The 19,079-nt window shown below is 34.5% G+C and overlaps 1 protein-coding gene across 5 annotated transcripts in view; it reads left to right on the top strand.

The window, feature by feature from the left end:
* Nucleotides 1-19,079, top strand: part of SIPA1L2 (signal induced proliferation associated 1 like 2) — a 182,978-nt gene that overhangs the window by 137,155 nt on the left and 26,744 nt on the right. For all 5 annotated transcript variants that reach the window (XM_067293459.1, XM_067293458.1, XM_067293455.1 and 2 more), the window contains 4 exons: nucleotides 1,237-1,461; nucleotides 4,234-4,387; nucleotides 7,246-7,465; nucleotides 13,788-13,919. In XM_067293459.1, the coding sequence (XP_067149560.1) occupies nucleotides 1,237-1,461; nucleotides 4,234-4,387; nucleotides 7,246-7,465; nucleotides 13,788-13,919 (731 nt within the window). The remainder of the gene's footprint in view (nucleotides 1-1,236; nucleotides 1,462-4,233; nucleotides 4,388-7,245; nucleotides 7,466-13,787; nucleotides 13,920-19,079) is intronic.

Here is a 19,079-nt window from a genome sequence, read left to right as displayed (position 1 = left end):
ACCTTTAGACTTCAGGTTTTCATAACTAAATTATTTTCTTCACCATGATGTCTTTACATCATTTCTTCATGTATTTGTAAGGAAAACAAGTAAAGGAGCAACCTTATTGCTTTTAATGTCAACCTTCCCAAGAAAATTATAATCTTGTTTTTACTTTTGAGGGAGGAAGAGAGAGGAAGAGGGATAGAGAAAATTAGTTGTTTTTAAGCTAAATGTTCATACCAGCTATGATCAAAATTATTAATCCACTGCCTTAAATGATCTAACTTTCTTCCACAGTAGGAATTTTAATTTGACCTAATGACATAGATAGCAAAGTAGACATATGTGTTGCACTTTCAGCAACACTTTCTGATCCTCTGTGAATGAATCCAATGCTCTTGGGATTAAAATAAAATATAGCACTGTGTTTGGTATTTGGCAAACAACAGTGAAAGTTAGGAGCTGCAGCTTCAGGTTCCAGCCTATGATTTTAGGCAAGACACTTGGTTTATGAATACTTCAGTTACTTCACCTGTAAGATGAAAAGAAGAAATTTATTCTTCAAATAAGTCTTTGCATTAATTTATTTTAAAATATTTTTAGTGTCTTCAGTAAAAGGTTTCATTAGAGTCTACCAGTGCTGCTATTCATAATAAAAGACTGTATTAAAATCATCCAGGAAACTGCTTTTGTTTAACTAAAATTTACTTCTGGTAATATTACATTCTCAACAGTACTGAATGAAGGACTGAGCTTAAACTGATGTGGACTGGCAAAATTAACATGAAGTGGAAAGGCATGGAAGTTTTAACATTAGAGAGAGATTTGGGGCCAAAATAATTCCCTATGTAGTTCTTGACATAAATGGAATTATACCATATACTCTGTGTGTACATATATACTGAAAACTGCACACATGCTTATCCCATATATATGTATTAAACTAAGTTCTTTAATCTTAATTCCTATCAGTTTGCCTTGGCATTTCAGCAAGCTGAATTATATACATTACTCATTTTAGAAACTCATCACAACTTTGTGCACATTTGTATGTGCATGTATGTATTATCAGAGCTTTAATATATATGCTACTGGTATCCAAGAAATTACTGTATTGATGTTGTTGCCTTGATCTTAACCTTGAGAAAAACTTAACATTAAAAATTATAGCTGACTATTAGGTGAAGAGTTTCTGATTTGTTGTTTTACTGCAGATTTCATTTTTGCTTTTGTATGTTTTCTTTGCCTTTTCAGTGGGTCACATCATTCAGGAAGCCCATCAACACATTGCTCTAAGAAGAGTGGCTCCCTAGATACCTCCAAAGTCTATATAGTGTCGCAGAATAGTGGTCAACAGATTTCTGGGTCAGTTTCAAAACCATACCACAGACAAGGAGCAGTGAGTAAATACGTCATTGGATGGAAAAAATCAGAAGGTAGTCCTACACCTGAAGAATCTGAAGTTTCTGAATGCCATGAGTAAGAAGTCTGTTTAACTTTGTTTGGAGAAGAAGGGTAAAGAAAATAAATTTTAAAATAGGATAGAAAAACGAAAAAATACAGATTTCCCTTTCACTTTTAAATGTATGAGGGTTTTTATTTCTCACCTCAAAAAAGGTAATAACTGCAGGATTCTGTTTCTCCTCTGTTCTATCCAATTGTGTCTTTTTCCCATGTCTAAAATAAAGCAAACTGAAGGAAATTACTGAAACTGCTGTGTAAGCAAAAAGTTATAGTTGTGTCAGATATTTTGATTTTCCTTCTTGAATCTCTAGAAAACAACTGGGAAGCCATAACTTTATGAAGGTAAGAACTCTTCTGGAAATCCCCAGGGACCTTACAGTTAATTGAAAAAAGTACCTAACTTTCTGACATTCTTTGTTAAACCTTGTAATGTATTATACACGCTAATCCATTAGAGTTGAGAGAGATGACCAAAAACTTAGCAGTGGTCTATGGCAGATAGTTAAAAAAAAAAAAAAAAAAAAAGTGTCAGTTGGAAGTAGTTTGGTGGGTTCTTAATATCTTTTTCTGAATTTGTTTTTTAAGAACAGATAGGAACTGGTGATTAGGACACAGGACAGATATTAGGTACCAGTTTTCAAGTCCTTCCACTTCCCATTTCAAAGGAATTAACCAGATTACCCAGAACAGGAATTTGGACCCATATCATCTTTACTCCAGCCTGGTTTTCTAATCATCCCACGAAAGAAAGATTAAGTGTGACTTATGCGACCCTCTCTTCAAGAGACTGCAAAATATGTAGGCTTCACCAAAACTACATTTTTTTTTTCTTTTTTAGCAAGTGACACTTAGCCAAAAATTTTCTGATCAGCTCTAATGAACAACTGTATTTCCAGCTTAACACAGGAATAGCTAATGAGGAATGTGGTGTTCTTGGGCAGAGGTAAAAGGCTTGGACTCAAAGGAAAAGATGCAGTACCTCAGATGTAGATACTTTCCATCTTTCCCAGTACTGTAGCAATAATAAATAATGTTTGAATCTACTGTTTAAAAATCAGCTTTTAAACTCCTGTTATCTTCAAAATCATCTCCTCTGATAATCTCATTGCTTTCTTATTGTGCATAAGCTGTTTAGTTCTGTCTCTCCATAAATTGTAGTCGGCCCTGTGTATCTTGATAAATTGGCAAGGTGGCATGTAGTAACTGATTTTCAAATGTGTAATGTGGGTTTACTCTTTGTTTAATGGGAATGAGATGTTTGTCTGTATTATCTTGTATTGCACATATGTGCATATTTATAGTAAGATTCATATTTAAAAATATAGACTAGAATATACGTATTAAAAAATAAGAGTCTAAAGTTAAGCTCTTGGATTCCTGATTTTCAGAAGTAGTAGGTGCTGTGACCCTCCAGTCCTGATCATAGTGTTCTTTTTGTTATTGTACTATAGATTTTTCCTTTTTTTTTTTTTCCCCAATGTTTTCATCTGTTAAATTGTTCAGTTATTTTTCAGGCATAGTAGAAGCTGCCATAGAAAAGTGGCAGCTTCATTGGTCCCACAAGCTTCCTCATTATGAAGTTGATGAATTCCTGCAATAATTTTTCTTTATTTTGGATGAAAACCTTAAAACAAAATTGCATAATGAAGCATGGCATTTAAACTAAAACTGCAGCAATTTTGAAAAGCATCTTCAAGGACTAGCTCTATTTAAAAAATATTAATTGAAGATGGCAGCACTTCACGTATCAGAAAACATTTTCATTTGCTTCCATGCCACAGAGCATTGCTTCACCTCTTTCTTTCTAGGAAAGGTTTCTGTACATCCCAGAGAGGAAATCTCTATCTGTAGATAATTATATTGAATAAAATAATATCTCCAATTAGCAATGGTGATGAAAATCAGGTCAATTGCTGGAGGCTGTGCCACTATAGGATATAATTCACTGAGAATTACAACTCACTGTAGCCAAGCCTGTTACCTCTCTGCTGAGGATACAGTCACTAATTATGCTGCACTTGGCAGTAAGTAATGGCTTCAAATGTATGTTCTGTGTGTTTTGGAATCTCTAGTTCCTTAAATTGCATTTCCAAAGTAAACCAGTTAAAATTATCTCTCTCCCTTCTCACTGGAAGAAAGCTGAAAGATAATTCAGTTTGACAGTCTTTTGTTGACTGTAAATACATTTTTATCTGTGGATAATTAAAGATGACAGCTGTTTTATTTATCTAGCAGCTTTGTGAAATTGTGGATAATAAAACACCCTTGGCACATGGTACAATTGATTACAAATACAATATACTTCAGATATTATCAATTGATTACAAATACAGTATACTTCAAATACTACCAATGATAACCATGGTAATTTTGTCAGATTGTAAAGATGGATACAATGTCACACCACAAAATATTTATTTTTCTTATTTGCTAAAGAAGTAAAAGTTAAAATATTTTGATCTGTGATGAATTATTGAAAATGTAGATCTAAATACAAGTTCAAAAATAAAGAAGTATAGTGTGAAAAAAGAAAGAGGCAAGTTTGGAGGAATAAACATTATGTTTTTTAAATTGTTCTGAAGAATTTCCAAGAAGTGATTTTTTTCGGTGGTTTAAGAATTTCATCTTGGACCCACAAACAGTTTAATATACCTAAAATGATTGGAAAATGTTCTGAATAACAGTGTGCTACGCCAGAAGATAATTCTAACGAATTTTATTTCGTGACTGAAAATAAATGCAGCCTTGCAAATCCAATAGCACTTACCATGCTAATTGTCTCAACAGAGTGTATGGTGATATTGATGCCATGTCTGCATCAAGTCCACTTCAGACTTCTGTGAGGAATGCCATTGTCGAAAGCCAGCAAGTGTTGTCCAAAGAAGATTTTCTGAAGCTAATGTTGCCAGACAACTTCTCTGTGGAGGAGGGGAGAAGAAAGGTTAGCTACTTTCTTTGGCTCTGTATCACTCAGACACAATCTTCCAGAAATGATTTACTAGTATTCCCAAAATTAGTATAGAGAAGGCATGATAATTTTGTATAAACTAAATATATTCCATGGGGAGGCTATAAATACTGACCATAATTCCCATAATATAATTTCCCACAATATGAAAACGATACTTATTTTGATGCTTATGTATTAAATCCAGTATTTGTTTGAACATGCCTCTGCTCAGCTGTAAAGGTTGGGCTAGTTAATTATAATTTCAAAGGTTTAGAGTAACATTTTCAAGGTTGGATACCTAAACTGATATGCCTCAAACCATATTTAAGCATATGAATAAAAATAGCCTGCTTTCTCCTGCTCCATGATGCTCAGTACCAGCAATTCTGCTTGTAGCCTGAATCACAATTTCATGTAAATACCAGCATTAACTGCTCAAAAGGCATAATTGACTGTGCTAGTGGAGAGCATGAAGCTGATCTTCGTCACATGAAGACAATCAGTAATATTACAAAGTTCATGAAAAGTGCATACAAAACTTAAAATTCGATATTCTGCAAAGCATAAATGGTTCTGAATTCTCTGCCTAGTGTGGAATAATGCACAAAGCAATTGAATTACCTGAGATAATCATTATAATTGGATATTAACTCAATGCTATCTTAACCTACTATGTTTATAATATGTTCTAAATAGCATAATCATAATGTCTGAACAAAAGTAACACAGGAATCCTCTAAGTGCAGAGCTGAATTCAAAATTCAGATTGTATTTTTTAACACGTAGTATGTTAAGGATTTATTTTATGAGCTGGAATTCTTAGGAATAATGTCTTAGAGGTCTTTATGATCTATGCTTGATACAATAATTGGTTTTCTGTGATAATTTCAAGAGCTGCCCATATTTCTGGTTACCCAAATAAGAAACATCAAGGAGTGAGGAAATATGACCATCCTGAGGTAAATTACTGCTGTCCCCTTCCCCTCCCAGGACACCCAAATAAACGTTGAGTAAGTAAAGCTGCAAGTGGGAGAGACCATAGACCATGGTTCAGAGAAGATCTCTACGGCCATGGGGTCAGGAGGGTCCAGCCTTCAATTATGCAGAGGGTAGTAGTCTTGGTACAGGTTGAACAGTTGCCTTTGACAGCAAAGCCAAAAAGGAATTTTTCTGAGTGGGTGAGATTGTACAGGACCAAATCTCATCTTTGGTTTTGTTTTGTGTTACCTTGTTTATAGCATCAGGGAATTATGAGCCTTCTAGAATAGGCACTGTTTAATTTCTGTCACACCCTGAAAGGAAACTCCATAGCTCCAGCAATTAGCTTTTAACATCTTTAGATAGCTGTTGACCAACCTTCTTAGATAAAAGATGTAGTTTGAGGTTGGGAGACTTGAGTAAGAGATAAGATTACAACAGGATGCTCATTGTGGATCTTGAGTGTAGGAAAGAGGATGGGAGACCCTTTGATTCAGAGGGTGAAGTTTTCTAACCCTTTGCCCGACATGGTCCCTAAGAAGTCTAAGGGATTTTTGGTAATCTTCTAAGGGATTTTTGGTAATCTTCTAACTGCTTATAAAATGATACCCTATTTCCATTCATTTAGAGATGCTGCTTATGTCTGTCATTGTGATTATTTTACGTATGTGTTATAATAAAGTTTTGGTCTGATGTTAACTCCCATAACCCATTTCTGTTTTGGTCAAATCTCTAAACCTGGTGTGGGTTTTTTTTTACTTTTTTTTTTAACTTTACTTTTACAAAGTATTTTGATACTTTCCTAGGTTAGAATCCAAATAATTGCCTCAATTTTCTTTTGGACAGAGCTAAGCATTCTAACAATTAAGCATACTTCTTTATTGTCCTCAAGATAGATGCTTTCCTGAACTAGAGCTATGATGTGTGTTAAACCATTTTGTAAAGGCTATGTTTGCCTGTGCATGATTGAGTATTTCTGTCTATTCCTTTTAAAAGTAATCGCCAGTAAGTAAATTTTGTCAGAAATATAACAATGTAGATATTTTTAACTCTATGCTATATTCGATCTTTTAAAAAGCTACTGCTTCTAAGCATACATTCTGCACAGGGAGTGTGCAATTCATAATTAAATACAAGGACAATAGGATAGGACAGTAATCTGTTATATGTAAGACAAACCAGTTAAAATAATTTAGACAATATCTGGCCTTGGTAGATGTGAAAAATAACTGCTTTTGCAGTTCTGAAGAATGAGTCATGAAGTGGAATGGGCCAGTTTTACAATACAATAACTAGTTACTTTACTGTAGGTGTTTGGGTTGTAGTTTAAGTAACTTTTTGAAATGCATAAACAATTTTCACTGAACTCTATCTTCTAAGCCTATTTCATGTTTTCTGAAGAGCTACAATGTCTCAAATCACTTTCATCATCAAATGAATTATATTGCACCTTATATCAGTTTAAAATGCTTAATATTAAAACACAGTCATTTCAAATCAAAATCAAGTACTTCTATGTATGGTCTTGAATAAATTTTGCCAGAGATGGTAACCTTATATATGGTTCTGGAAACCGTTACTGTCATATGGTTATGGAGATTTTGTTTAACATTTCAGAATTAATAAATCTATACAGTATCTGATTAATTCATGGTGATATTTTGTAAAATATCAAGAAGATGTATGAAAATCCAATTCAGTAACTCCTTTGAGGCCCCAGTAGAATTGATCTCTGATCTTCTCTATTAGCTCAAGAATCCCAGAATGCCTGCCCAGAAAAATACTCCAAGAATTGATGATAGGATATGATAGAATGTGAATTAATTTAATCAGGAATACATATTCTTACATGTTCATATTTTCATATTTAGTTTTCATTTTATGGGAACCTTTCTCCACGGAGGACACTCTATCGTACCTTATCTGATGAGAGTATATGTAGCAATCGAAGAGGATCTTCATATGCTAGTTCTCGAAGTTCAATGCTAGACCAGGCCTTGCCAAATGATATTTTGTTCAGCACTACTCCACCATATCACAGCACATTGCCTCCCAGAATGAGTGTGACTCCTGGAATGGGAAATCTGAGAAGTAAGTAATTGTTTCTGTTATTGCTGAGTTTAGAATACTATTAATAAACTCAAATGAATCACCAACTATTTAAATAGAGGCAAAATTATGAAATTCCAAACCAGTGTTCCAGATATCCTAGTAAAAAGCATATTTGGTAAGCAGTACCTGCGTATGCTTGCCTTAGTGATCAAATCAGATTTATCATATTTGGGAACAGCATTCACTTTACTTCTCCTCTCCAAATTTTCATGATACGAGTGATGGGTAGCAAACATTTGTCTGGAGATATTTCTTGTTTTGATTTTATTTTCCTGTTTGCAACCAGTGGTGACCTATTTAAGCCAAGCTGGCCTGCTTTGTCTTAGTGTATTTATTGCCTTAATTTTTTGTGTGCGTTCAAACTATTGAAATATGTACATATTCATGAATATTTTTAATGTAATTGATAAATGGGGTATGAACTATGAACTCTAAAGCCCATATTAAGAAGCTGTGGGTGGAGTTTTTGAAAACATTAAGGAGATTTATGGGCACCGGTTCAGAGAGAAGATAAACAGATGACTTAAGAAATAATAATAGAGCTTTCTGTGATCTGTCCTTCATGAACTAACAATCACTTGCGAACTTTCAGAAGTAAGTTTTGTATGGAAAAATCACTTTTCTAGTTACAGTGGCTTCAGCTATGAGATTGAGCTTCATTCACTAATCACTGGTTAATTTAAAACTGGTATCATAAGCAAGTGCTAAATTCACTTCAGATGTGAATGCATGCTTGACATAACTTGTGCCATTCTAAAAATATTCTTCTTCCATCATAGTGAAACTCTTTTCCATAAATTTAATATGAAAAGATCCTTCTGTTTTTAGTGATAGAGAATGAAAACATATTTTGTTTCGTTTGAGACTAGTTCAGTAGCTTTTGTTGTTTATGAAGGAGCTGTGTATAAATAGCTCCCTGATAGTATTTCTTCTTACACTATGTTAGGCCTCTGTTTTTAGAGCTATTTGATGTAAATATAAATCTTAAGTGGGATCAAACCTTCAGTGTGCTTTTATTCTGGAGATTGACACAAGGCAGTTAATGGTGTACACTCAAGCTGTATACTGCTCCTCTCCAGCAGTCAAATTTTAGTGCGTTTAGAGTATTAGTTCTGTCTTACATATGTTATTTTCCATTCTTGCTTCTTAGAGAAGGATAATTAAGCAGGGGAAAAAACATCACAGGAGAAAAACATGAAAACTAGTACTGTTGATATCCAAGGTAGTTCACATTATTTTCATATCCAATCTCTATTTTCTTCTTTTGGTTTTATATTATAAAAGCGCTAATGCCTTTCAATGCCAGTGATGCAGGATCTTTTATGATGGCAGTCTTGAGGAAGATATAATTGCTTATCTGTAATTGTCCTCTGAAAATAAACACATGACTTGCCCACCGTTATTTTCAAAAAGATGTTATGCAATATCTTCATATATGAAACTAACTTTGGCTCTAGTTGGGAAGGATCTTGCAATCAGTGCAAAGTGCATATTCCCATTCAGTTGCAATGGGGATGAAAGAAGTTTGTAATTTTAGCTTGAGGTTGCTGTTTCAGATAACAAGATTCTTAGCTGTCATAGTATTGTCTTTTGTAAAATACATACATTTACATTCTTAAAACATTTAAATTTTAACAATATTTAATGTTTCCAGAAGTCAGTGGAGGTAGTGTGGTTTCTTTTTGGCTGGAATTCATTTAAGAAAGATACATTCTTGCATGTTATTACCCGGCATGTGGTACACAAAATACTGCAGCAAGTCTCACGAGACCGTCTCACAAGGAAAAGAGTGTGATTAATATGGAAGCAAGGTAGCATCAAAAACAAAGCACAGTGGGCAACCTGAAGAGTTTCAGATTACAATGAATTCTGAATTATTGAACAAAATGACCTTGCAAATATGGAAACAGGATCTTAAACTGTATATGGTGTTCACTGTGGGAAGAAGATGAGAAAACGAAGCTACAGGATTTATTATTTTATTACTGGTGGAAATTAAGTGAGAAGAGAGTTGCTTTCAGTAACGCCTGAAATGCTGCAAGTTCTGATAGTTGAATACTGTTGATTGCACACAGTATGCAACTGTAGAAAGATTTATTTCATTTTATCTTATTTTTAACTTAAAACAGAAAGCAGAACGTGTGTAGCTGAGAACTCTGGAATTTTGCCTTGGGGACATTGAAGATACTCTAACTGAGACAGCACTGTTTGTGTTGAGTGATTCTAACATAGTATATACTGTTGCAGGTACAAGTCTATCCCTGTCTTGCAAATTCATTGTAGCTGAACTAGAAGGTAAAGAATGAAAACAGTGAGAACTACCGGTACAGAACTAGTACACAGACACAAGCCAGAGAAACCCAGGAACACACATGGAGACAGTTTGACTGAGATTGCAGGCACCGTGGTCCACCCATATTGTCAAAAACAACACGAAGGGGGAAGGAAAAGTGCTTAAGTGTGAGTGATAACCTGGCATGATATTGCAGCACTGTGAAGAAAGAAGCAAGGTGCAGGATACTTGCAGCGAAGAGGGTCATAATGAGGGGAATGTTTTGCAGTGATACTCTAGCAAATCTAAAAGCTTTCAGATTATACACGCTATATGAAAAGGCTGCTAGAAGTTCAATTGATGTATCTGAAACTATGCTACTAGATGAATGGCTATCTTAATACTGGTTTACTGCTCAGATTAGCTGCAACCCCAAACCAGCCTGAGTGATAAGCAGCAATATTAAACTGAAAAATTATCACTGTGTATTAGTGTTGTACAGGTTGAATTATTTGGAAGTCAGTTTGCCAGTGAGCAGGCTGTTGATTAAATGATCCACACAACCAAAGGAGTGTATATGTTGACTCTTACAGACTCCCACGCAGTGAATAATCCACCATAGCAGAACATAAAAATGTTTTCAACAGCAAAAGAGAAGGGAAAAGTAGTAACTACTGGGGCCATGTGCCCAGTATTCTAACAGTAACATGAACATATTTTCATGAGAAAGTCTCTCAGCAGGCCAGCATATTTACACATCTTTGAAGGGAGACTTTGGGCAACCTTAGATAGTACTGAAGAAGGTAGGAAGGGCAGAAGCTGTTGTTTAAAAGGAGTTTAGAAGTAGAATTGCTGATGGCAGGAAAGAAGAATTGGAAGTGGTCACCAGGAGTTATGTCTGCATGTGACTTGAAATGTTCCTTAAGCTGCAGCATCTTTTGAGTATAATCCACTTACTAGTGGAAACCATATCTAGTTTATGAGTGCAGTAAGTGAGGAGTAGCTAAGAGATTTTTTTTCATGATCTAAGATCTCTTCATAGAAGCAGCAGTTCCAGTTGAACCAAAATACTTGTTTTACAAGTGGCATAGGCTAAGTCAGGTGAATCTTTCTTCATTCTGTATAACTAGTTGCTCTTTGAATACAAAGGTATGTGGGACTGATGACAGTCAATTTAAGGAAATCTCTGTTTGAAACTGAGCTTACTATATAATTTTGGTGAAAATGGGAATATCCTCTTAATATCGCTTAATACTTTTCTGTAACAATAATAAAAATAAAAAAATGAAATTCCTATGTACAGGAAGAGAGTGGCATAAATGAAAGGACCAGAAAATACAAAATCAATGATTTTGTGCCAAAAGGGAGTACAGACAATAAAATAATCTTTAAAAATAAAAGATAACACTTGTTTCCTCAAAGGAAATAAAGGATATATTTGTATTGCTTCAAAACCAGCCTCAGGGGCAATGAAGACAGTGGCCTATGAGATTAGGCATACCCTCCTGGACATGCAGAGGTGTGCATGCTCAAGCATAACTTGCCACCTTTGCACAAATCAGAAAGGAAACAATAGGCAGCCTCCAAGCTGCTGATGTAGCAATCATACAAAGAAAAAGTGGAGGCAACAGGGAGGTGAGAGGAGCAGGATGGAAATGCAAATACAGTACTTTAGAAATAATTCCCCTCACCCAGAGCATTCCTGAAATACAGACAATATTCTCTGAAATTTGAATGCCCAAAGAGGCCTGTATCATTAGAGAACCTTCTTTTTTTCTGTTGCCTAAGAACATACAATTCGTATCTTGAAAATGATTTATTTGGTGGTAGCATACTGATGCCTGTTCAGTTATTCCAGCTGATAATTCAGACATCAGCATGAGCACTTCAGTTTTCTGAGCTATCAATATTCAAATCTTCTACTCTGGCAGGCTTTCTTGCAGTTGACTTACTCTGTCAAAGCTTCTACAGGGCCAAATAGGATCCACCCTAAGGTGAATTGAGGTTTTCACAAAGACAATGCATAATGAAGGATGACTACTGGTGAATATATCACTCCTACACTCTAATTTGGAAAGCCAGCAGAATCGTACTGGGAACAGACATCTTCCTGACAGATTTCACAATCAGCCTCTGTAGGCTGATCACACAAAAGCAAGGGCTCTCCCTTAGGGCCTGCCTACTGGTCTAGAACCAAAAGCTGGCTCGCCAGCTTTCAAGTAAGGCATTCTATCTGTTTTCCATGACAGGGATATATAAAAAAATTGTACTTGCATAAATAAGGTTCTTACAAATCCCAGATTGTATAGAAAAGTTCACAGAATGCTCTGTGGTTGAGCTTCCAATGTATTTTCATCTCAAGGTGACCTTAGATAAAATTTTAGGTATGTTTATTAGGAACTGAAAATAAAATATTAGTACAGAGGTACAAGTAGAATATATTTGTATACTGCATTTTTCATTTAATATATAACCTCTACTCTTGCATACCAAGAGTGGCTATTGAGAAAGAGATTTTTAGATGTTTGTCAAACCACTTCCATTTGTAACGTAACAATACTGCATCTTGCACATAAGTTGTAGAACACAAATTCCACAGTATACAGGATTTCTACCTCTTCTGCATTGCTTTTGATTTGTGAGACTCACAATTTTTGACAGAGGATTGCAAACCTCCTTTACTATCCTGTTCCTGGTAAAAACTTTCTACAAAGAATGTGATTTGCTCTAATCATTGCTCTGTGCAATAGAATGTGCTATAACAGGCTATTGGATTTTTAGGTGTGCAAGCTTTAATTCAAATAGACTTTGCTATTCTTCTTCACTGGTATCAGGACAATGGCAACATGCCATTTTCTTACAATATAATGCGTCTTTCACTTGTATGTGTGCAGTGTTTCCTTCACTGATTTTGTGTTTGGTGTTTTGCTGGAAGAAACATTCTTCATACGTATTATAGTCTGGATCACTAGAATAACTGGAGGGAAGGAAAAAAGTCCTGTATATCTGAAATATTTGAGGGAAAATTTACTATTTTGACCTTTTTTATTTAATACAAGTAGATACATCTGAAGCAAAATTACTTTTTTCCTGACTGTGGTATTTAATAAAGTACAAAATTGTATCACTAACTTTATGGTTAAGATGAAGTTTGATTAAATATAATCTATTTGTTTTAGATTCAATTTTAAAAACATCTATGTGCCTACTCAGTGGTATTCACTTTACTGTGTTCACATTGATCCGAGCAAAGATTGGTATAGCTAGAAAAGGAAAATGTAAAAAAATATTTAAGGTAGTTATAAAAATAATCTTCTCCTCTGCTAAGATGTATGTGCATAGTATCTTTCTAAAAGACTGCATAACTGAAAGCTGTGTTTAAATTATCTTTAGATATGGTACATTAATCAAAATGTACACAGTATCTTTAGTATACTGTGAGTTATAGCTCACTGGAATTTAGAGATCAGTACACAAGTCTTACATCCTTGGATGTACAGTTAGAAATATTAAATTGATAGAGTAGTATTTTCAATGTGAAAGTGAGTTTGAGTATAGGCTAGAAATTACAAAGATATTAAGAGCAGGCGATATTTTTGAAATTGCTTTTGGAACTGAAACGTCTCAGTTTCAATATAAAATTCTGCATGTAAATCTCAGGTGTTGTTTCACAGCCTTCTTAAAAATACTATTTTGTATATCTAGCAATTTTTTTACTCAGTGCTCAGGTTTAATATGGTATACTTTAAGAACGGATGCTGCCTACTCGCACAGCATTCACAGGAAAATGCAAAGAACACATCATGGGTAAAGTGGCACAAAAAGATCTTTAAAAATGCTCCCCATCTTATTCTGCCTGAGTTTAACAATTGTTCCACCCATGTTGAGTACTGAACAGGAAAAGATGGAAACAAAGAAAATGAAGATAAGCATGCTTTGCTTATAAATTTTAACAGTTCATTATAATAGTTTCAAAATTAGTTGTACATCACTGTTATAGGAAGACTAATTATTGTGTTTATTGTTTAGATGAATTCTGGTTCTCAGATGGGTCCTTATCTGATAAAGCCAAATTCAATGATCCTGGCCTGATGCCCCTGCCAGACACTGCCACAGGGCTAGACTGGTCCCACCTGGTAGATGCTGCACGAGCGTTTGAAGGTAACAGGAAAACTTCAATAAAGATCACTGTTCCATACAGAAACTTTTCTTTTTAATATATTGTGTAGCCACATTTTGAATCACCAAAATCCAATGTTTGTCTCCGTAGTTCTTTAGTTCTTTTGGCAGTATCACTTTTCAATTCAGAAGATTGTCACTGACAATTTGGGGTGATACTTTCAGTATCTATCTTAGCTGTAATTCATCCACTTAGGATGAAAGTTCCTAAGTTCCCTCTATAATCAATTGGAAAAATCAGGTGCTTTGAGGGAGCAATTCAAAGCACCTAAGTTAGAAACTTAAAATGAGACCGGGAATAACACTTCTCTGGGTCTATTGTGTTGTGTTTATAAACTTTGAATGTGTTATCCAAATGGGTCCCTCTCAGTTTTCATAATAAGCTCTCAAAAAACATCAAAAATGTATGCTATGTTTTCCAGTAGTAGAATTTCAGGTGCAAGACTAAGTTTACATTATTAAATTATAAAACCAAGCTAACTAAAGAAAAAACCTCATTCAGCTTTCTGACGGCTAAACTTACATACACATACTTAATTTATAAACTGAGAGGGGTGGATGTTTGTTTGAATGTATATATGGATATATACAGTTATATGTTTAAGTGTTTTGTTGTTTCTGTGAGATGTTTTGGTTAGGTCACTGTGCTGTCCTAAAGTCTCTGCCATTTGTTAACTTGTATTACTCTCATTAGTGAAGGTATGAGAAGTCAAAGGGAACCGAAAATAACAACAGTGATGTTATCACAATCATATTATCATTTAAGATGCACATATTACCTATATGAGGAAAACTGTTCGTGGAGTTAGTGATGAGATGTTCTTGTGTTTTTTTTCAACTAGAAGCAACCGTGGTAATCGGGTTTCTGGTATGAGTTCTTCTCTAAGTATGAAGTGATTAAATTTCAATTTGATAAAAAGCTATTCAGATCACCTTACTATACTAATTTGAATGTCAACATTAACATTTCAAAAAATCTATGGAACAGTGATGTTTAGCAATCTAAAGTACTGTATTGTTTCTTAAACTGATTAACTTTATATTCATGAATTTCTGTTCAGTAGTACTTAAACATGTCTGTTGAGCTTGTAGCTGGTAGGAAGTATTGTAAAGCTGAGAGTCTGACAACTGTTCCCATGTGTTTGTATGCTTAATTGCTCAGGGAAAATTCTGGTATTTGTTATTGGCATCTTAAACAGTTGAAAATAGATTTGGATCCGTACAAGACAGACTTTGTAATTTTGTACATGAAGAATATTTTTAACTACTATATATAAAAATTGAGAGTTCAGTTAACTAAAAACTCTTATTCTGCACTAATTATGCTCCTGTTTTCAAGAAGTTTTTTTTTTAAAAAAAAACCTTTAATACATTTTATTTGTTTTTACTTCTTAATATTGGAATTAGAATAAAAGTATCCTTCATTTAATCAGTTTGCAGAATTTCACTTTGAAAGTGTTATGTGAATGTAATTACCATTTGAATTTATAAGAGAGGGGTAGAAAAACATAGCTAAATACAGTGCTCTATTTTAGGGAGGGAGTATTTACTTGTTAGGTTTTAATTGCAAATATCTCAGATATATTTGTAACTAAAAACAAAGAACTGACAACCTGAGTCACAAGATAGAAACTGTGTTACTGGGGTTTTTTTTTTTTTTTTTTTTTGAATTCTTAGAAGAATTTGAAGAGTAAATAATACACTAGTTTTGTATGCAGAAATAGAATTCTTTTCTGTTTAGGACTCTTCAGTGGAGACATCTGTGCATATGTTAGATAATTTATAAAATATTTTGACTAAATAGTAGGCCAATTTGAATCTTTTGACTAGGAATAGAATTTTTTTTTACACCGTTGGTCAACTTCCTGTGTACTATGTCTCACAATTAGTAAGTAATTTAAATAAGAATAACTGATTGGCATATCATGAAAAATTCACTGGAAGGGAATGTGGCTTATGATTTGCTTTTAAAATAATTGGATATGAATTGGCAGATGCTGTTTCCTTGTGTATTTTAATGTTGTCCTTCAAAACTGAGGAGTCACTTGAAGCTGGTATTTAAAAATAGCTTGGAACTACTGATCTGCATTCTATCAATGTGAAAAAGAGTGGCTGATCCTAAAGATCATATACTTATGAATATAAAACTACTTCCATCTTTCTAATAAACTGGATGGAAATGTGTTCACATTTTGTATTGGACCGTCTGAAAAAAAATCCTAAAATAACCAAAAAATCCCTTCAATTAAAAAGGATCAAAAAATGGATAGGGCTTAATACTGAGCTAATAAATTAATGTTAGAATTTATCTCTAGTTTGACTTTACCAAGCTGATATTTAAATGCTGTGCTCTGTGCTGGAACCTGGACACAAAACTTCATTTTGGCTTTTTCCTTGTAAAAAAAGTCTTTTCTTAATGTCAGCTCATTAGAATTACCAGTCTGATTCCAAAGTCAGGATTTTCGCCCCTCGGTCTCTCCAGTCTGTATACAGGCAACCCAAACATTTTTATCAGTTCAAAATCCATAATGCAAACTTCACTATCTTCTTCTGTCTCTCTTAAAATGTAGTTGTACCCAGGTTAATATCATATATTATAAATAGCCTTTTTTTAGAGGTTTATAATATTGGAGTTAGTTGATTAAGAATTAAATACAGTAGCAAGATTTTTGCAACCATCATCTGAACTAAGAATTTACTCACAGATGAGACAAGAAGGGGATCATTTTTAGCTATTTTTTTCTCAACTGGACAGTTGGGAAAGTTGTTTATTCATCAGTATTGACTTGCATCCTACTGAAGCCTTGGTCTTATGTAGAACAAGTTTCTAAACTGTGGTCCACAAGGGTGGAGTTAGTGGCTCTGAAAAAGCTCCAGAAGCTGTGATGACTTTTTTGCATTAAAGGCACAATGAGAGTACTGCTTTTCACATTGTGAGGATTTCATTTTAAATGCTTTTGCTTCCAAGAACTTTTGTGGGGAGCTGAATGTTATCTTCAAACTTTTCCTGAAAATCCTTTATTATTCATAAGACAGGTCTTCACAGTGCAATGGAGAGCTGTGCAGGGGTTTGCTCCACAAGCTCCAGAAGCTGTGTGAGTAAGGTTTTGAGTCTGAGCTGTTTCTCCTGAGGGTCGGTGTGTATAAGCTGGAGCCTTGTGCAATGTTGCTTAAGTCTTTGCACTGCCTTCCACTGCAGGCCTGTAAGGTTTGCACAGAGATCATCTTTATCATTCATGCAGTCAACAGCAAGGGGTACCCTTCAATTTCTTTCACATGTGGAAAGTGTGAAAGTGGAAACTCCAGTTCCTTTATTTTTATTTTGGTGTGGACTACAGAGAGAGAGTCAGCAGGGAGCAATTGGCACACTAGTTCAATGGGCAAATACCTTTGTATCCACTCCTGAGGCAAGCAATAAAAAATAGGTAGAGAAGTGGGTGTGACTGCGCAGTGAAAGAGAAAAGGCAGGGTTTGGGGGAGGGAAATTGGGGGCTAAAGGAGAAGTTAAAGAAACCAAGAGAGAAAGCAACATGCTGAACTGAGTAAAGAAAAAGATATGGAGATTTATGGAATAAATTGGCGAGCCAAATGAGAGCAGGGAGAACAAAGAAATCTCAGAAAAGAATAAGGGAGAAGGAGACAATGTTTTTTTGATTCTCTTTTTGTATTATCCTTCTAAGTTGGAAAGCTAGGAGGAAAGAAAGACAGGCTTTGAACACGTGTGTTATGTTAAAGCTGATGATAGCTAATTTTGGATCGTGTAGAAAAATTGGGGTGGGCAAAGGGAGAAGCCTTTCCAGATGTCCATAGCTGTTTCTGTCATTCTAGGAAAAGAGGACTGACACAAACAAATATGTTGTTATTATAAATAGATCTTAGTACTATTTGTCTTACTTTAAACCGGTTATAACCTGCTTAAAAAACTGTTAAGTATTTTGTAAATCATACTATGGGGATAAACAGCCTAAGAAAGTCCCTCTGATGTCCCTGATTTAATTCATTAAAACAGGTAGTTTCAACCACTGATTTTTTTCCAGGTTATTTTTATGACTGTCTACTAGTCATGCTAATCAGAATGCAGTATTTCTTAATTCTAGTTTATCTTTGCAGAAACATCTGTGCTACCATAATTAATATTGTTTTAACATTTCCATTTAAAATCTTTATAGCGTAATACAAGTAATGCTACGGAAAACATAATGAGGAAGAAGTGAAGCATTCAACATAAGAGATAGATATTTTAACCAACTTAGTATGTTAAACTTCTAGAAAAATAGAAAATGAAAATATTTAGGTTACATTTGGTCATTTCAAATGCATACATGCATAACTCGTGTTTGCTTCAGTGTGTAAGTCAGTACATGCTTGTGGGTAGACTTTGCCTTAATAATGAGAGGGCTACTTCATAAACCATGCTGATTTTAGCATTTTCTGATCTCCAGTACCTGAAATTTGCCTGAAGTTTTTTGGCCTATTATTAGTAGGTTGAAACAATGCAAATCCAGGCTCAAATTCTGTGTGGTTACAACTATACAATTCTATTACCTTCAAGTGAGACAAATTTTGTCTCATCTTTGTGTCTTTCACAAGTCATCTGTTGCTTAAGCTTTTGATAAAAACACTAATATATTTTCTCAGTTTTCTGTGCATGGTTCCTACTTGTGGCTTTACAAGGATGTTCTGGACAAAAATTAGAGCTCTGAGATTACATGTATTTTCTTCTGTTTAGTTTGCACTTCATCACTTGAATTGAAGATGTCCTCACAGGTTGGAGAAAACAGAGCTTATGTCTGTAATATCATAGTCAGAAACAGACTTGATTTCTTTCAAAACCTTAACTGTTAATGAAGGTAGCTTTGATTTCACTTTCATGTGTAGAACATGAAGCCCATTCTGTTAAAAACAAATAAAACCAAAATCTATAAGAAGATTTTGCTCATGGAAGCACAAGTTCAACTTTAACCACAGTTCAAGTTTAAAAAAAGTTCTGATGTAAATGACAAATTGGTAAAACTATTACTAAACGTGAATATTTATAGGGAGATAAGTGGGACTTGATATAGTTATTGAAAATAAAAAATGTGTCATTCAACTACATGCTTAGGAAAAATCCTATTTGGTTGCTCACTTTTCTGTTTTCCA

Source organism: Apteryx mantelli, chromosome 3 (assembly GCF_036417845.1).
Source record: "Apteryx mantelli isolate bAptMan1 chromosome 3, bAptMan1.hap1, whole genome shotgun sequence".
NCBI lineage: Eukaryota > Metazoa > Chordata > Aves > Apterygiformes > Apterygidae > Apteryx > Apteryx mantelli.
Note: the sequence above shows the minus strand (reverse complement) of the source record. Positions and strands in the feature narration are given on the sequence as shown.